Below are 20,792 nucleotides of genomic sequence, written 5' to 3' on the forward strand. Positions count from 1 at the left end.
CTCTTCTCAATTCTCTCCTCCTTCTAAGAGCTCCCTATACTTTTGCAATCCCTTTATGACCCACCAAGAATCTTGCTGCATCTTGCTTACATATATTCATCTCTGAATCTAATCTTGAAAGCCATGTTTTTGGTTGATTTCCCACACTAACGCAGGTTAGCAGGCTACACAAAGCTTTATAAAGCACTGTGCCTATTCACAGGGAGCGTTAGTGGGCCTACTAACTCTCTGTAGCCACTGTTACAGAGCGTTAGTCTCCTAATACCTTGATTTTCAGCTGTGTTTGTGAGCCAAAAGGGATAGGAAGTCTTCTCATGGACTGAAATAAGATCTGTAACTGCATTTTGTCAGCAAAATAGGTGTCCTAGAAATTTATTTTTAGGAAAAAAGTTTTGTTTTTCTCTCTTAAAAACATTTTTTCTGAAATAAAGACTCGTAATTTTTATTTCATCCTTCTGTTTAACTGGTTATAAGTTGCTTCATTTTGGTTTCAAGTAGTTGTTAAGAAACATTGGAAAAGAATCTTTTGGTTATGCATGTGTTAAATGACTAAAGATGCATGGAAAAAACTATGAATATGTGAAAAATATGAATATGTAGAATACAACTTGTTTTCATCGAATTGAAATTTTTTTCAAAGCATTGTTTTGTGCATGATTTATTGAGTCAAGAGTCTCATCACATTTCATACGTCAACTCCCCTACCGAAGACAATAATCAAGTACACATAAAATTTACCTAAAATCAATCAGTAACTCTTTATTGAGCAAACAAACATTAGTTAGGCTAGGATCTTGGGATAGGCATGTGAGTGAACTGCCCAAGGTCGAAAACCAAACTAGTGTCATTAAAAGAGAGAAAAATTCCTTCTGCACTCATACTACCAGGACCACTCTAGTAAAAGTGGAGCGAAATACGAGACAACATCAGACTGTAAGTGAAGGTAGCCCGCCTTCTCTTACAACTCCTTTGGGTATTTTGTGTATTGGGGATCCCTTTGGGGATTTTGGAACTAAGTCGAGGACTCAGGTATCCTGCCCACACAACATGCTATCTATGACTATGTCCCCCCCAGTGGTGTCTATGATCTGAGGTATCTTTAGTGGCCAAAATTTTAGGGACTTACACAAGGTGACTGGGACGGGATATCCTGGTACCTAACATGGATGGATCTACTATGTCTTCAGTTTTTGGGAGGGTGCTCGCCTTCACGAGAGTACTTTGCCCCTCAATCTAAGGTTCGGGCGAAGCTCTAGAGTAAATGTAACCGTACATCTAGCCATCCTTCTCTGTTATTAATTGAGATACTGGGTTTCATATCTAATGATCAGTGCTTATTAGACAGGGCAATTTCCCTCTGTTTGCTGATTGAACCATTTAGTGTATTTTTCAATGTTTTTTAAGTACCTGAGTGCTATCATTTGACACTTTAATGAATATCACGATATAATTTATTGATAGAAATTAACAGTCACCGTGGCTACATCCGGCCCTCGTCGTCACTCTAGACGATTGTTAGGACTTCCTCCACTCATTGTGGAAGATCCATTGAGTTCCACTAAACCGGATTCTCCATCTTCGGAGGATTAGTCTCCTAGATCTCACACAGGATCTATTTGGACAATCGACGATTCAAGTTTGCTGGAGGATTTCTTTACTAAAGGATTTCTTCCTCCCTTTAACCCTCTGCTCACGAATTCGTTGGAACCTGTCTTGGCTCCCATGGTACTTGTACTTCCTACTTTAGTAGTTGGAACATTTCCATGTATCCCGTCGATGACTAATAGGTTGTGGGACTTTAGGGACACTTTTGGTCCTCCACCACTTCCCCAGTTGACAGTCACCATAACACCAGTAATGGCGAATCTTGATATCCTGTTTGTCCCAGGTACAACCACTCACAAGACATCCTCTATGAGGGGAACCTAGTTGATGCCAGGTTCTACCCCTATGGTGTCAAACATGATACCTTCAGTAAGTGCCACAAACAGCGCTCCCTATAACACTCAATGCGGCATAATGGGTGCGGTTCCCGTTTACCAGCAATATGGTCGACCACCATTGTATAGTTCAAACCCCCATATTCATATACCTGGGGGGGTTCCCAATATGCACATGTCAGTAGGGAATGTAACAGTTCCCCCTCCATTCTTAGGCATGCATGGTTAGTTTCTAATTGACATGAGCATTCCTTCTGTCAATCAAGGACAAATGGTTAGTTCTGTGTTGGGTGGGAATCCTCAAGGGGTTCCCAACCAATCCATGGGGGCACCCTACTCACATATTCAAATGAGTCAAGGAGATACCACTTATCCTGTGGGAAATTCTATACCCTAGTATCAAAATCGTCATGGAAATCCACTCTACAACACCATACCTCAGGGAAACTGCTACACCACGCAACCCATGTATAATATTGGGAACCAAACGATGGGAGGAGCACAAAGCTCCTCAATTCATCTGTCATCACCATGGTCTGAGTCGAGGGCACCAAACTCTCTACCTTTCTTGGCAACAATGGATATACCCGACTTATACAAGCTGACGAACGACCCCATTTATCACAACTTATTATGGCCACCGATCCCGCATAAGATACCAACGGACATCCCAAAGTTTGATGGAAATCAAGGGGAGGATCTGGGCACCCATATAACCACCTACCATCTTTGGTGTGTTTCAAACTCTATGGTGGATGATACTGTATGGTTATGTCTTTTTCCCCTCACCCTCATCGGCAATGCAGTGAAATGGTATATTGAGTTACCAAGCGCATCAGTAAACACCTTCAACGCTTTAGCGATGGAATTCCTAAAGCACTTCTAGCTACCCATCTGCTATGAGACTGGGATAGAGCTCCTCACTTCATTTTGTCAGGATACTGCCACCCACATCTCCGATCATATACATGAATGGATACATAGGCGGAGGTTAGTCAAAGCTCCCCTCCTAGACTTTCTCTTAATGGACTGATTCTGTAGGTCCTTACTTCCAAAAATTTCTAGAGATGTCACTCTAGGTGGTGCAGTCACAGAAGACCAATCCATACATCATGCCCAACACTTAGATTTGATATATTCACAATATGGTACTCTTTACGACATAATCCCCAATGCCCCTGGCAACCCTAATGATTCCACTACTACCAAATCAATTGCTCTTCCTACCACTGAGATAAAATCTGTGTAGTCTACACAAAATCTCGATGGTAAGAAAAAGAACGCTCCTTCTGAGGAGCAGTCAACAAAGTATCCAAACCCAAAACAGAAGGCCACTACGCCTACTGATGATGGAAAGGACAAACCCGCCACATTTCCTTGCAAAATATGTGCTGAAGACCATATGACCTATCGCTATCCGCATCTTCAGGAATGCATAGAATACATTACTAGAAAGGATATTGGCTGGACCCCCATTGTCCTAAAAAATGATTCCCCTGCTTAGCAGTAGCAAAACATTATTGCAAACTAACCACAACCCTCACAAGGGGGCAACGATGGTTTGCAACATCCTTCAGTTGGTGAAGTATCTTCTACCGTTTTCACATTTGAAACAGTAGATATAAAAACATGAGCCAAATCGTATGGAGCTCTTATCGCTCATGCAAAGGAACCTTCCTCAAGTCCAAACCCATCGCCACCCAAAGATTTGCATATCGAAAGGCCGGTTGCGGACCTTGTAATTCGACCCCCAAAAGGGGCACTTCGATGCAAAATACACAATACATTTGCACGTGCCACCCAAAATTACAACATTGTAGAAGATTTGGTGCAAGCATTGTTAGCTATGTCGGCACTCAAAGTATTACAAACATGCCCAACACAACGGAGAGCTTTTCTTTCGCTATTGGTGGTATTGACCCAGAGGATTCCATGCTTGCTATTTTCAACATGGACATGTGTAAACCTCCCCTTTCTCACCGGCTTGCATTCTAGGTGCATATTATTTTGAAAAGTAAAGGTATACATAGAACTATCATTGACGAAGGTGCTTCTACCCGTGTCACGTTGGCTCACCCTAGGTTCTCTAACACTAACCCCATCGTCGAACTCCTTGAAAGATTTCGACGGTCATACTTTCATCCCAAAAGGATACTTAGCCAGCTATTGTATAGGAAAACGGTAACAGTGGACATAGAAGTTGTAGACAAAAAACTCGACTATACTTTCCTACTAGGTCACAGTTGGACATATGCCATGATGACCATAGTATCTACTGTCTTTTGCATCATCCAATTCCCATTGGATGGAAAGGTAGTTACAGTAGATCAATTGTCTTTCTGCATCCCTGATTATTCGCCATTACCAAGCAGCTCCGTACTCCTAGTAAGTGATGTGCCTGACTCTTACATCAGTATCAGTACCGATCTATTGAAGGCTTCTTCCCTCATGGATTATTTCCCTCTTCAGCCGTTGAAGGTTTCACAAACAGTCAATATGCTTTCATCTATTCCTCATGAACAGACTGATCCATGGATCCTACTAGCTCCTTTAGACCTTGACACATATGGAGACCAAATGCTACTGTCATGAGTTGAACTGGCATACCAAGCCATTCAATTTGCATCTGCATCTCCAGTCACGTTGGTTACAACCGACAGTACCACTACCCTTCCCATAAATTCTCCTCCTTTTGATCTACTTGATCAAGTCCTACCTACAGACGAAGTTATTCGAGAAATCATGAGAGAGCGACCTTGGGAGGATTGGCACCATCGTGTTTTGATATCTAATTTGGACACAATGCCTCCTCAAATCCTGTCCGCTGACATACTAGAAATAATTTCCTTTCCCTATACAATCCTCTAGGATTTGGAGGCGGAAGGAAACATGGGAAATGTTTCAAAAACATCACTCATCAATATTTCCGTCAAGATAGGCACCGTGGAAGACATATATATTGGAGCTAATCACAATCCTGAGGAAATTGTGAGCTTCACATACCCGTCTAGGGACTCTGCGATGTATTCCCTTGGTCTTATGAGGAAATGCATAGCATAGACCCTTCTATTGTTAAGCATGAGGTCAAGGAAGATCAAGCATTCTTTTTACGGTATTTTTCTTGCTCATTAATACGAAAAATCCTCGAGTCTCCTTCTTTGGGCTCCTTAAACTTCCACGAAGAAGATCGAGCATTCTTTTTATGGTATTTTTCTTGCTCGTTAATCTGAAAAACCTCGAGTCTCCTTCTTTGGGCTGTTAAACTACTACAACGAAGAATAGAGCACTTTTTCGGATATTTTATTGCTCTTTAAAAAATAGAAACATCTTCGAGCCTTTCATCATTGGGCTTGTTAAACATATACGATGATGGTCTAAGCAACTCTTTTTCGATCTTTTTCTAGCTCATTAAACTAAAAAAGACCAGTTGAGCATTATTTTTAGGCGCTTTTTCTCGCTTGTTAAATTGAAAAAATCCTGAGTTTTGTCTTTAGGCTCATTAAACTTTATAAAGATGACCCGAGCATTCTTTTAGGTACTTTTCTCACTCGTTAAATTGAAAAATCCAAAGTTTTTATCACTGGGCTCGTTAAAAATATACATAAGCAACAAGAGCACTTTCTTTTTTGGGACCATTTCTCACTCTTAAATTGAAAAATCCCCGAGTTTTCCCCCTCCTTCGAGCTCGTTGAATCTACGAAGAAGGAATGAGCAGTTCTTTTACCTCTTTTTCTCGCTCACTAAACTGAAAAAGATACTTTGAGTTTTCTTCATTTGACTCATTAAAATTTGATTAAGGTATTGAGTTTGTCGTCACGTGACTCATGAAAAATTCACAACGAAAAACGAGTTTAGTCTGTCGCCTCGTTCTTGTAAAAAAATGAGGTTGACATCTATTGAACATAGGTTTCTCTTTATCCGGATTCAATAGATTAACTCACAGAAAAGTAACTGATCCAGGTATACTATTAACCTTATGTCGCACCTGGTTAATAACTATGACAAAGGGACCACCATGGAGTTGCTCTTTATGATCTTTTCAGACTCTCTAAATATGTGTTGGGCCGCCAAATTAACCTCAATTTTGACTCCATTTTCACCTTTTATCCTCATTTTGTCATCTCATTTCACCATATTATCATTACATAACCCTATATTTCCATTACCATATGATTTTATATTTTCATTTTCCAAAGTTATTAATTTCATGTATTTAGAGTGAATTTATGATTAAAAGTTAGAGAAATAACATGTATTTTCTTATACCTAAAAGTGGCTTGAGTTTGATGACATGTGTAGATCATTTGGAAGCTTCCAAGGCACCCTTATGTGGCCTCCCAAGATCAAACTCGAATTTCAACTCAAGAGGTGGACCATATTCCAAGGAGAAAGATCATGGAGATTTTGATGTGTCATGGAATTTGTATCTAGTATCTAGGGATAAGTTGAGACAAGTGTGGGTCTAGTAGATATTTAAGGGATCTACATTTATTGAGTAGATATCCCTAATTCATGTATAAATAAGAGGAGCATCCTCCAAATTATGTTATGAAGGAGGAGGAGGGAGAGAAAGAAATTATCAGTTATTCATTAGCATTAGATTTATGTTCATTCAACATGAATAATACCATTTTCTCCAAATCATGAGTTATGCGTGTTGTTTGATTCTTAAGGTGTGATAATTGTTTATGTGTGCTCATTGAGGAATGGAAGGATCCCCATACTAAGATAAGTACACTTTGTTGTAGAATAATGTTGTGAATATACTAATTTCAATTCTAATGTTCATCTTATTTCTTTGTTGTAAATAATTGTAGATAATTTCAATATGAATTCATGATATGGCCATGTTTTGTTGTGTGAAGGTTGATCTCCTTTCAGTAGCTAGTTTTGATGTGAGAAGGAAAACCAGGAACTCCTAAGTTAGGAGTCTCTTCTCCATGAGCTAGATTAAATTGAAATAAGATTTACTTTCTCATATGCTTTCCTAGATTACATTTATGTGAATATTGATTCCCTTTCAGTATCTAGAGAAATCAAGTCCTCCTAAGTTAGGAGACTCTTCTCCATTAAGAACTGAACTGAAAACAATATTTACTTGCTTTCATTTACATGCTTTCTTTCTTGCTTTCTTAGGTGTTTGATAATGTTATTATAGGAAGATTGTAGAAGGACAATCAGGACTCTTGAACAAGAGACTCTTCTCTATCTTCTAAAGTAAAATAATTCCATTAATCAAACATTTGTTCTTATGCTTTCATAAAGTAGATTTGATAGTTTAGATTTGTAATATGCATTTCCATTCTAAACAAACTTCTTACACCTGTTTCATCTAAGGTCCCATATATTTTGGTTTGCTTCTAAGTTTACGATTCCCCAGATTGATAAATTAAATGACAGGGATTTAGCAGACAACTAAATCGCCCAACATTTTGGCACCGTTGCCGGGGAAGCAAACTTAGATGTAAGCTAGTTAAGAAGATTGTTTAGGAATTTTTTTTTTATTTAGGATCATTTAGGGTTAATTGCATTTAGGAATTTTCATTTAAGTTTATTCTCATATATAAAACATAGAAATAGAACACAAATAAGAAAACCCCCCATTCACTAAAAAAAAATAAAACACAATAAAAATCCATATGTATATATGGAAAAACTATGAGTATAAGTTTGGAACAACTTGCTCAGATCCTAGCAAGTGTTAGGATCTCCTCTTCTTGCGAAGAAGAGATATTGACAACATCCAAAAGCTTAACTACTCCTTTAGAAGAAAACAATGAATTAACATTTGAAGAATCATCCTATATATCTAACGATGAACAATTATTTGAACAGGAAATTGAGGAGGACGAAGAGAAGTTGTAGTATGATCTGAATCAGAGTGGAAATCATGCCTATGAAAGCCTTATCGACAAGTGGTTTCGATGGTTTCAAACAAGTACGAGGTTAGATCGATTTTGTTTTTATTTCATTAGATCATACTCACAAAAACTAGATTCGATCATCCTTGTATATTTTCAATTTAAAATTGGGAAATTGAAAATGAATATATTTTTACTACTATTGCGTGAATGGTTACACTGGAAATTTAATTACACGTAATAGTTTGTAATCTTCAATTAGCATAGAGTAGGTAGGATCATATTTTATGCTTCGAATAAGTATGCTCTCCTCATGCGTCTTTGAACGATCTCGAGGATTAGAAAGTAGAATGTTTATAAATGTTTTTAGGGTAGCAATATACTTGTCTCCATTTGCTAAAAAATCATCGTAGATCAATAAAAAATCCAGGTCTTAAAAATTTAATTTTTTTTTCAAAAATATTTTGATTTTTAAAAAAAAGAATTAGAATAAAATTATTTTCCTTAAAGAAAAAAAGTTATGATATTAATAAAAAAATTAGAATAAAATTCAATTTAAAAAAATTAAAAAAAAAAAAAAATTGGAATAAAGTCAATTTCTTAAAAAAAAAGATTTTGATTTTAACATAAAATTCTTAGGAATAAATTTAATTTCTTTCTATTTTTATTTATTTATTTTCATAGTAACATAAAAAAATTCGGAATAGAATTTATTTTATTTTATTTTTAGTTAAAAAAAAAGGAATGAAATTCAATTTGTAAAAATAAAATCATTTTTTTTTTTTGGAATAGAAATTTAAGTTTCAGTTTAAAAAAAAACCGAAACAAAATAAATTTCATTTTTTCAATTTTTAGTTTTTAATAACAATACAATATAAATAAATGAAACAATTAATTCATTTTTCCTTTTTGTAGTTTTTTTAACACAAAACAAAATAAAAAAATTTTAGTTTCAACAAAATAATTTTAATTTAGTAAAAAAAAAAAAAAAAGCAGAAGAAATTTGAACACTTCTTGCCATACAACTTGCGTACAAGCTGAATGCAATTCATTATATGTAGTCGACAGGGATCCATAATAAGGATTTTCCTTCCCAGAAGTTCTCATCACTCCACAAGTATCCATCCTATTTTGATGCTTCTTGCAACTCACATGATGCTCCGTACCAAAAACTGGAACTGTATTGCAGGCCATTCTATCAAATCGGGTGGAATGGGCAAATTTCTTCCACCGTTATGCCCAATCTGTGCAACATGAAAAATTGATTATATCAGCGACAATGAAAGATAGGCAGGTATATAGAACGCAAGAGGGAAGACCTTACATGTGCTCACGGAGGAAAATTCGGTTTAATTGCTGGCATAAGATCTGATAGTTTCGTTGGCTGAAGCGCCCGGATTCCAAAAGGCTGCAGGTGGTGCACCTGCTAATGTGGCTGTTGGAATTTCAAAGCTCGGTGGCCGATCCGCATTTGTTGGCAAGGTTGGGGATGATGAGTTTGGGCGCATGCTTGCTGACATTCTGAGGGAAAATAATGTGATGGACCGAGGAATCCGATTTGATTCCCATGCCAGAACCGCGCTGGCATTCGTTACTTTAAAGATGAATGGCGAGAGGGAAATTATGTTCTATCGTAATCCCAGCGTTGACATGCTTCTCAAGGAATCTGAGCTTGATGCAGAGCTGATCCGACAGGTCAATGTGATTTCACTATGATCCAAGCCGCTATCAATTTAATTCCAGCGAATAACCAAAATCATATTCCTTAATAGTCTGAGCAGTCTCCAGCTCCAGAACAATCATCGATGTAAATCCTTTGTGGCGGTTTCAACTGCCCGCAATTTTTACGCATCTGCTAAACTCGGTTAGAGAAAAATCCTCCTAAAATCGGCCTTTCTGTTTCAATTAAATGTTATCCTATATTTATCTTTAAGACCTGTCAGCTTACAGGCACCCTGAGGCAGTACATTGTCATCTACTACTCCGAGCGTGAGGCGCAGAACATGGAAGATGACCTCGAGACTGTGAAACAGATGCGCAACGATGTGGAGAAGGCCTCGGACTCACTGGAATCCCGTCGCGATCTCTTGCCGAATTACTACAACCAAAATCCCAGTACCAGCAAGAATTTTACTTCGTTGCGTATCCTTTTCTGGAGTTGCCCGAGTTGAAATCGCTCGAGAGAGAATTTGCTGAGAGTCGTAGAGCCCACTCTGAGATAATCGAGACCATGAGAGCCACAAGGGCAAAGCGGAGGGAAGCTGTAGAGAAGTTAAAGCCTCTCTTCGCTGAAGAAAAGGCCTGCAAAGAACGCTGCAACGAAATAAGTAAAAGGTTATCGGAATTGCAGTTCAATTTCAAGAACGTGAGAGTGCGAGCAAATGCCGGCGAAGACACTAATACATTCAAATCTGAAGCTGAGATTGATCGAGAGGTAAGAAAACTGGAGGCTCAAATAAAGGGCGGTCGGAATACACGAGCAGAAGAGAACCACCTGCTGAAACAGTTAAAAGATCTGGAGAGATCGAGAGGACAAAATTTGAGCATTGAAGATTGGAACCTGAAGAGGAAATTGAAAGAGATTTGGAATGTGAAAAAAGAGTTGAGGGAACTTGATTTCGAGATTTCCTCTCTGGACAATGACATCCAATACTATAGTAATCGGATGGGCGAGGTATATCCATCTCTACAGCAACTACGGAAGCAGCGATATCAAAACAATAAACTTTGTTTGCAAATGCGGGCCGAGATCGACGATGCAATATTTGAGTACCTCGCCAACCCTAACCCTTCTGCTCTGGAAGACAGATCGAGGCTGGAGGTTGAAAAGTTCATGAGATTATGGAATGCGAATAAAGAGTTCAGAGAGGAATACGAGCAGAGAAAGTTGAGAGCTCAAAATGCACAATATGCCCCCTAATTCCAGTGCTGCATATCGCGACTGACCCGACGTTTACAATTACTAATATAGGGCGTGTATTCTCATAACATAGGGCGTGTATTCTCATATGGCACTGATATTTTTGTGTTATATTCTGACAAACACTGGTACCATTCTGTAAGGGTCCTTTTTTAGGTAGGGCAAACACAGGCCTTCTATAAGGGTGGTCTGTTTTTGGTTTTGTTATCAACGTAAGTCCGGCTGTACTTGTTCTTTCCTTATAGTACTATAATGTAAAAGAATTACTAATATTTTTTTTAATTAATAAAAAATTATTTTAGACAAAAAAATAAAAATAAATAAAAACAATGCAAAACATTATTTTATTTTATTTTTATAACAATCCAAAACAAATTTTAATTTAAAAAAAAAATAAAAAAAAAATCAAAGCAATTATAAAAAATATATCAAAAAAAAAAACATTAAAAAAAATTAAAAAATAAAAATAAAAAATTTTCAAAAAATTGCAAATGGACATTTCATAACAGCTGGAAACATTTTATGCTAACTTGTCTTGTTGGAGTTAGGAACTAGCGCACAAAGGCAACAGGTAAAAAATTCATTTCATTTTATTTTGTTGCTAGCATTTATACTTGTATTTTATGTTCTTCAAAAAGCTCTCACAATTTTCATGCAAGATTTGAACTGAGCTTTGACAGGTGCGCGATGATCCAAGTCCATGAAGATGTGATCTCTCGAAATCACATTCATTATTGAAGCTTGAAGGAGTTAATTAAATATGTCGTGACATTTGTCGCTACACATCATCTTTTGCGTCATGATATGTTACCCACACTTCTCCTTCAAAGCCTCATCAGTCATCCATGTTAAAGTCCATTGATTCATTGCCTTATCCATCATGACTTCATACATGTCTACTTTTCTGAGTCACATACATTTTTTGCCTACTTTTCAGTTCATCTTTTTGCCTCACGAATAAACCATCCATCTCTCTACATTGCCTTGTTTTCCTTACCATAAAAACTGTTTGACCATAACATCTTGTATCTATAGTCCTACCAATCATTTTGTACGAACTCGCGTTGACTGATGTGGGATTCCTTAAGGCCCACCTTTCAACAAGTCTTGACCCATCGACCTCAGCACCTTATCTGGGATAAAGACTAGAGTCATTATTAGTACCTTGAGGCTTGCATGCCTTAATGGCAAGTCTTCTCGCCAACGAACAATGGGAATACATTAATGTCCCTTGTTTGTTGGATCTTGCAAGTGGCTCGACATCAGCTCATTTATTCGCACTTCGCAAGATGTACTTGGGTACCTTGGCACTCATTGACATTAATGGTGAGTTTGCCTCGCATTGGTTAATGACATTCATCAATGGTCGGTAATCCAATGACTTTTTTCCATGTTCGACATCGACACATTCATTCACATGGAAAGAATTGTGCCACGATATGGGACGAGACGAAGACTATATGATTCAAAAGAAGATTCAACAGGTTCAGTAATAGTAATAAAGGATCCACATTCGCAACTTCATCCATCATGCATACAACCAAGACACAGATCACATTCTTGTATTCTTCATCCCATGATTCAACAGCAGAAGCTACACTTTTCTACATATACACAGTTTGTCCACTCAGGTAAGTAAAGGTATGTTCTTTTCTAGCTTTTTATCATACAATTCCTTTAATACTAAAATTATAATTTTTGGAAAATGTTTCACCATGTTCATATTCACATCCATACTCCATTATCACCTTCCATATGTCATATATGTCCTTTCTACACATATCATCCTAACCAACATACTTTTTCTAACCAACATACTTTTTCCAAACAACTACTATTGCATTATGATTCAAATGTTACATGTTTTGCAAATAATGATCAAAGAAAGAAAGCTTGATTAAATGCAACACAAAAACAATGAAAGTATTGTTACACAAGAACCAATACTAAGCAAATTTTGGTTGTTACACAAGAACCAACCAAAATAATATGTTGCAATCGATTAAATGTTTTCAAAGTCTTTTGATGCAACACAAAAACAATGAAAGTATTGTTACACAAGAACCAATACTAAGCAAATTTTGGTTGTTACACAAGAACCAACCAAAATAATATGTTGCAATCGATTAAATGTTTTCAAAGTCTTTTGATGCAACACAAAAACAATGAAAGTATTGTTACACAAGAACCAATACTAAACAAATTTTGGTTGTTACACAAGAACCAACCAAAATACTATGTTGCAATCAAATGTTTTTAAGAGAGAAGACTTTGCAAAAAGGAACAAAGTTGTCAAAAAGAAAATTATGTGAAGTTAAAAAAATCGATATCAGCCAAAGTTCATGTAAAAGCAAGGCAATTCAAAAGATCAAATCATGATCAATGTAATAGATTGCATGAGGACATGCAATAAGTTAAGTTGGGGGGTATGTTGGGCCGCCAAATTAACCTCAATTTTGACTCCATTTTCACCTTTTATCCTCATTTTGTCATCTCATTTCACGATATTATCATTACATAACCCTATATTTCCATTACCATATGAGTTTATATTTTCATTTTCCAAAGTTATTAATTTCATGTATTTAGAGTGAATTTATGATTAAAAGTTAGAGAAATAACATGTATTTGCTTATACCTAAAAGTGGCTTGAGTTTGATGACATGTGTAGATCATTTGGAAGCTTCCAAGGCACCCTTATGTGGCCTCCCAAGATCAAATTCGAATTTCAACTCAAGAGGTGGACCATATTCCAAGGAGAAAGATCATGGAGATTTTGATGTGTCATGGGATTTGTATCTAGTATTTAGGGATAAGTTGAGACAAGTGTGGGTCTAGTAGATATTTAAGGGATCTACATTTATTGAGTAGATATCCCTAATTCATGTATAAATAAGAGGAGCATCCTCCAAATTATATTATGAAGGAGGAGGAGGGAGAGAAAGAAATTATCAGTTATTCATTAGCATTAGATTTATGTTCATTCAACATGAATAATACCATTTTCTCCAAATCATGAGTTATGCGTGTTGTTTGATTCTTAAGGTGTGATAATTGTTCATGTGTGCTCATTGAGGAATGGAAGGATCCCCATACTGAGATAAGTACACTTTGTTGTAGAATAATGTTGTGAATATACTAATTTCAATTCTAATGTTCATCTTATTTCTTTGTTGTAAATAATTGTAGATAATTTCAATATGAATTCATGATATGGCCATGTTTTCTTGTGTGAAGGTTGATCTCCTTTCAGTAGCTAGTTTTGATGTGAGAAGGAAAACCAGGAATCCTAAGTTAGGAGTCTCTTCTCCATGAGCTAGATTAAATTGAAATAAGATTTACTTTCTCATATACTTTCCTAGATTACATTTATGTGAATATTGATTCCCTTTTAGTATCTAGAGAAATCAAGTCCTCCTAAGTTAGGAGACTCTTCTCCATTAAGAACTGAACTGAAAACAATATTTACTTGCTTTCATTTACATGCTTTCTTTCTTGCTTTCTTAGGTGTTTGATAATGTTATTATAGGAAGATTGTAGAAGGACAATCAGGACTCTTGAACAAGAGACTCTTCTCTATCTTCTAAAGTAAAATAATTCCATTAATCAAACATTTGTTCTTATGCTTTCATAAAGTAGATTTGATAGTTTAGATTTGTAATATGCATTTCCATTCTAAACAAACTTCTTACACCTGTTTCATCTAAGGTCCCATATATTTTGGTTTGCTTCTAAGTTTACGATTCCTCGGATTGATAAATTAAATGACAGGGATTTAGCAGACAACTAAATCGCCCAACAATATGAAAAGACTAGTGAGTTGTCTTGTCTGGACTCTTTAAATTGCACAAACAAGATATAGAGTCACTCTTTTTACAATACTTTTCAGACTCTTAAAAAATGAAAAAATCGATGAGTTTTCTTGTCTAGATTCATTAAACTAATCAGATAGGGCAGAGAGCCGTTCTTTTTGCAGTCCTTTTCATACTCTTTATATATGAAAATATCGATGAGTTTACCCATTTGGAATCATTAAATTAATCAGACGGGGAAAGTGGACAACACAATTGTATTATGTATTAGAAAGTGTGGTTTGGCAGTAGTCGTTCCCTTGAACATGGAACTCCCTTAGATAAACCTTCCTTTTGACAGCCTCTCAATATGAACCCTACCATCCTATGAGTTTAGCCTATATACCTTGATGATTACATCTCTGTATCCTAACACTCCTTGTGTTCATGAGTCTAGTGTTGTCTAGTTAAAACCGTTGTCATGCCTTCTATTGTTCAAGGGTTAACCATGTGTTTCCTCCGTCAACCCATCAAACATATCCTTTCATCATGCCCTCCGTTTTTTAGACCCAAATGCTCAAAAGATTCCTAAAAAAACAAAATCATTCTTGTCCCATTTTGTGTTGATTGATGTAGGACACATTATTGCCTACCTTTCGACAGGTTTCTTCCTATCGACTTCAACACTCTATCTCAGAAGATAACCCAGAAACACATTTAGTGCCTTGGTACTTATAGACATTAGTGGCAGGTTGCCTTGCGTTTGATCATGGGTTCTCATTATTGGCTCCTAGTTAAGCGATTCTACGAGTGTTCGATGACAAAGACATCTTTCACACTTGTTAGTTTGTACTGTGCATCTTGGAGACCATCACCATTATTGGTGGCCTTCCTCGTGTTTGTTAATGGTCTCCATTATTGACTGGTAATCAGATGATTTCGTGCATGTTCGACATCAATGCATATTTTTACATGTATCGATCTATGCTGTTCGGTGAAGCGAAAATCAAGACCTTGGGTAGAGGCTTGCATCATTCAGCCTTGTTTCCTCTCCCAAGATGCGGATATTGTTTTTTGGAGACGACTATTTCAGGATGATGCTATTATGACACCGAATCCACATTATGCTTATTGGCAACCAGTATCATCATATCTCTTTGGAGAACATCACTCTGACATAGCTACTAAGCATGGGAATACTCGACTTGGGACATGATTTTAGCAGTCATATATATATATATATATATATATATATATAGATATATATATACATATATGTATGTGTGTGTTGTATCAGGTTTCCATTGCCACTTGAAGCTTTGATCCTCTCTCGCTTTTTGAAAAGAAAAATTACAGTTAAAGTAAATTATTTCAGCCATCATCACAACCTCTGATCTCATACTTTATGGGGCATCTATTATACAACAAATTGACCTCCTCATCAACTTAGAGGGGAAAGACATGATGACTGAAGCAAAGACCACAATTACAGGCCTTGATTCCACACTAACACTGGTTGTACACTAACAACTTGCTTTATAAAGCTTTTTACCAAGCCTAAGGGTGTGTTAGTGACCCTGCTAACTCAAGTTGTTAGGCAAGGGACAACGTTAGTGAAACTAGATGCAGTTCCAAGGGTCAAAGGAACGAATTGACTCACAAATATCTAGATATTTGTTCCTAAAATCACTCAAGAAAAGCAAGGAAACATCCAAAATCAACCTATTTGGAGAAATTCTAATCTGAATGAAGGAGGCAAATGGGAAATAGCTAAAAATCAGGGCAAGTTCATTGCTTTTTCCCTAGTGAACTCTAGAAGGAACTTAGCAACCCTAACTTGATTGCTACATAAGCAAAGTGAGGGTCATTGTGAAAGGGGTCAGAGCATTTGAAATGATAGCCTACTTGACTGTTGAGAACTGTCTCATATTTGAAGAAGTTGGCAAGGAGGGAGAGAGAGAGAAGCGGAAAGGGCAAAGGAAGATTGATGCAACAAATGATTGTAATCACTCTTCCATTATTAATATAGCACTGCAGTTGTGTTGCCTACTCTATGGTGTCGACACTATCATTCATTAAGTTATTTATTTGATACTTGTTTGTATGAGTAGCTTAGTTGTATGCAATCATATGTTTTTCATGTATTCATATATTAGTTTTGAAGGTTGTATGCGGTGATTTCACTTGCCTCTTCTTTGTGTAGGAATTGATCTGGAGCCATCTTTGAGGGAGTTCTGCTTGGCTGCATTGTGATCTCCAAACAAATGCACATGGAGGCTTGAGGTAATCCCCTTTCCATACTTTTTTAGTTTATAATTGTTTATGAACATGTGTATAACTTCGTAACATCTGCAGATAATCTTACAGTTTGTTGAAGGTCTCGGGAAGACCTTTGAGGGTATTTTCATTCTCCATACACCGTGCATTTTATGCATTGCAGTCAACAATTTGTATGGGAAATATGATAAGGCGATTCTGGTCGACAGTGACCTTACGGATTGCTTCTAGTTCCTAACTCTAAAGAGGGAGGTTTATACAGAAGACATCCAGAGGGACGATGACACCAAGACTTCCAGAGTCAAGGGATATTTCAAAGGATTACAGTGCTCAACCTTAATTAATTTGAGAAGCCTACCTGTTTTTTGGCACTTAATTTGCCGCAATGCAATGTATTAAACTCCTAGCAAGTAGAATGCATGGGGGATCACTGTGGCTTGAAAAAGAGTACCCCATTCATGTAGAAAAATATTCATCATCCAAAAGGGTTGTCAGCAGGAGGGAACGCAATCAGCACGACATTCTAGGCAAGGGCTAAAAGAGCCAAGAAATAGAGTGAAGATAATTACTATGCAATATATGGGACTGAACGAGGTGGAAGAGGAGAAATGTTTGATATGATAAACAAAGTTGACATCAGATTTTCTTGCTACATCATAGTAGGCAAAACCATGAGACACTTCTCAAGAAACGAATGCACATTGGACACAATTTCAGTTGTGGAACATTGCTGCAAAGGGGAGGTACTCAACTAGTCTGCTTTTGTTCTTAACGAACTTTTTGAAGCATGTGAAGATGTGTATAGGCGGAGTACCAATTTTCTATTTGGGTACATTCTAATGTCTTTGGCAATGTGGAAATGGAGGCCGTCGAGAGAGAGGGAAATGATGCCCACTGTCGAAGGACAACCGATAGCACTCCATTAGGAACCATGGAGAGTGTATGGGGATCCAAACACGAAAGAGATAAATGAAACAACTTTTAGCGATTGATATGAACTGATGCTAACAACAGTAAGGTCGATGCAGAGGATACCTAAGACTTTGCTAGATGAATTTTCAGAAGAAGTCTGGTTCGGAGCCTCACATGCTCACACCTATCTTAGACCACAACGCATCCACCTAGAGACATTTAAGATGAGGCTACAGAGATTTGTTCTAACTTTAGTGACGCTACACACCGAGGTGGGATCATGGCAGGGGGGGGCTTGTGAAATTACTGATGAGAAATACAACTATCTGTTTGGGGCCTTAAAGCAATAAGCTCAAGGGGGAGATGCAACAGAAAGTAGCAGAAAGAGACCAGCCAAAGATGTCCTCCACCTGATGGTGCTTTAGATGCCGGAGAAAATGTTCGTGCTGAGGTAAGCAATTGCAAGTTTCAAAGGCCAATCAGATGAGAGTAACTAACCCTTGCAATTTCAAGGTTCCACTATGTTTTCACCCATCATCACAACTCCGCTGGCCATGAAACTCCCCACTGGAGTAGCCCATACTCCATCCTAGACAACAATCCTGAAGCCAAAGAAGAAAAGAGTTGTTCGCAGTCCGGCTATTAAAAGCTGAAAACTGCTCCACCACCTCCAATTTTTGACCTTAGAGATTAGGTCGAACACTCAGTTTAAGAAATTCCTCCCACCACCTCCACCACTTTAAATCAGTCACATGAATCCTCCACGCACACAGCCTCCACCTCCACAACCCGGTCAGAAACCCTCTTGTTTGGTTGAGGATGAACAAATGCAGAAACATAAGTTGAGTCAGCAGGGTAGGATAAGGGCACCACTTCTGTGAGCGGTGCACAACCAACATCACTAGCATCACTACTTCTTGGGTTGGACCCACCACAAGGGGGAAGCCCAGACACTGCTCCATAGGGAAAAAGGGTTGAACTATACCAACCTCTGTTCCCTATAAATCTCACAATGGTCCCGAACCCTAACATTGTCCCCCCCACTCAACAGTACACTCCACAGTCACAACAACTTCATTCGCTTGCCTTCCACTCCAAAAAATCCATAGCCAATGATCTACCCATAAAACAACATTTCCCAAAGCCCAGCACAATGCAAGCCGACACACTACAACACTTGTCGTTGGCGCAACTATTCACATTCGTACAAAAAGCATCACACATGGTCGAAAAGATCCATGAGGATCTGGCTAATGAGCATGAGAAATAGACAAAGAAATTGCAGGAGGTGATGGAAGAGCGAGATCACCTGAGATGGGCCAACAGAGATTTACAAGCCCAAGTTGACCAAGTCACGTAGAGATTCTAACTGTTATGGCCAACGACCATTGATGAAAACATGGAGGTGCCAACGGACATCAAAACGTGCACACTGGTAAGTTTTTGTGACCATATCCAAGCGGCATGCTCGAATCTAGTAGCCACTAATGCTGGCATGAATAAGAAGCTAGAGATCATAAGATCAGCACTGCCAAACCCAGTTGAGATATACGTGAGGACTGTCGAAGGAAAAATCATCAAGGTAAAGGCAAAGAAGAAAGCACTAGCCGATGCCTTCACAGATGGCTATGCCCTGATGAATAGCGTCCACAATTGGCTAGGAAGATTGGAGCTGAAAAACCACCTAGTATACCCCATGAGAGAGCGGATATAAGAATTATTTTCCAACACAAAGGACTGCACAGTGATCTAGGTGGATATTGGTGGCCAACCACCTATTCCACTTGGACCCCCACCATTGTTTCTTTTAGTTTTTTAGTTTCCTTATTTGTAGCACAATTTACTATTTTTGGCATTTTTTCGGGTCCTGAACTTCTGAAGCCATTTTGAGGTCCTAAACGACATTTTTTGGGAAAACCAGGAGCAACATGAGTCGTAGACTATTGTTGCTCACTCAAAAGTTGTAGTCCTCAAATAGATCTTTCTAACGAGGTATTGTGTGCATCAAATGGAGATCGTATGCCAAATTTCCAATTTTGGAAGTTGATGTACGAATTTACCCAAATGGGGCCCATAGTTTGGCACTTCATCAACTAGCATTAGGATTTTGGATGTTTAAGGTTTTTCATTGTTTCTCAACAATAAATAGGCCTTTGAGCCTCATTGTAACACAGTTGAGAAGCATGTAGCCGCCACATCTCTTCCCAGAGATAAGCTACCATCACCTGAGCTAGTCTTATTTCCATTCTATTTGTAAGCATATTTCAATATTTGATATTAATGAAATGAAGTGTTATTTCTACTGCATCTTTGCATTTATGGTTATATCTGTAATTTTTTGCATTCCTGTTTAAATTCGGATCAGTGGTATCAAAGCAGTCTGCTCTTCCTCTATTTTTCTTTGCTTGTCCCCAACGAGGTTGGGATATAAAGAGTTAGGGATTGAACTGGTCGAACCTTTGCAAGACCAACCTCAAAAATCCTGACAGCCTCCCATGGTGGATGAAAAGAAAGATGAGGGAGCAGGAGATCCTATCAAAATCTTGCTTGAAGAAGCCCTCGAGCGAGAAAGGAATGTGATGATGGAAAACTTTGCCCAGATCCTTCAACGGCTACCCAAGGGCGATGCATCTACTTCTGACAGCTACTCTGGAAGTGCCACACCTTTTAAGGTACAAGTTAAATTTGACATTCCCATATTTGAGGGTCAAATAGATACATACGTTGTAGATAAATGGTTAAATTTTCTAGAAAGATATTTTTCCATTCATGATTTTTCTGGCCAGGAAAAGATCACTTTCACACTTCTCAAAGGAACACCCCATGTCAAGGACTTGTGGGGTTCCTTTGCACTGTTAGTTCAAGCACTCCATCAATCTAACCCCAGGTGTGTTGCTACCCAATGGACCAATCTCTCAGCGCTCCATTCTAGAGAATGACAAAATCAAGAGGCAGATTTAGAAGCTGCTGCAAAAAGGTCACATCCGATTGATTTCGTCACCTTGTGGGAGCCTAATCATGCTGATACAGAAGAAGGATGGGATTTGGAGACTCTGTATTGACTATCGGGCACTGAACAAGATCACTGTTC

At 37.9% G+C, this 20,792-nt stretch overlaps 1 protein-coding gene and 1 pseudogene across 1 annotated transcript; both read left to right on the forward strand.

Moving 5' to 3' along the window:
* Window positions 1-1,950: 1,950 nt before the first annotated feature.
* LOC149200930 (putative fructokinase-7 pseudogene) lies at window positions 1,951-9,972 on the forward strand (annotated as a pseudogene).
* A 59-nt stretch (window positions 9,973-10,031) lies between these two features.
* LOC149200931 (proton pump-interactor BIP131-like) lies at window positions 10,032-10,960 on the forward strand. Its single transcript, XM_089401124.1, has one exon. The coding sequence runs from the start codon at window positions 10,032-10,034 to the stop codon at window positions 10,719-10,721; it is 690 nt and encodes a 229-aa protein (XP_089257250.1). The 3' UTR covers window positions 10,722-10,960.
* Window positions 10,961-20,792: the final 9,832 nt, after the last annotated feature.

Source organism: Pinus tabuliformis, chromosome 2_1 (assembly GCF_031772625.1).
Source record: "Pinus tabuliformis cultivar Carrire ecotype Pingquan chromosome 2_1, CPIR1, whole genome shotgun sequence".
NCBI classification, from domain to species: domain Eukaryota; kingdom Viridiplantae; phylum Streptophyta; class Pinopsida; order Pinales; family Pinaceae; genus Pinus; species Pinus tabuliformis.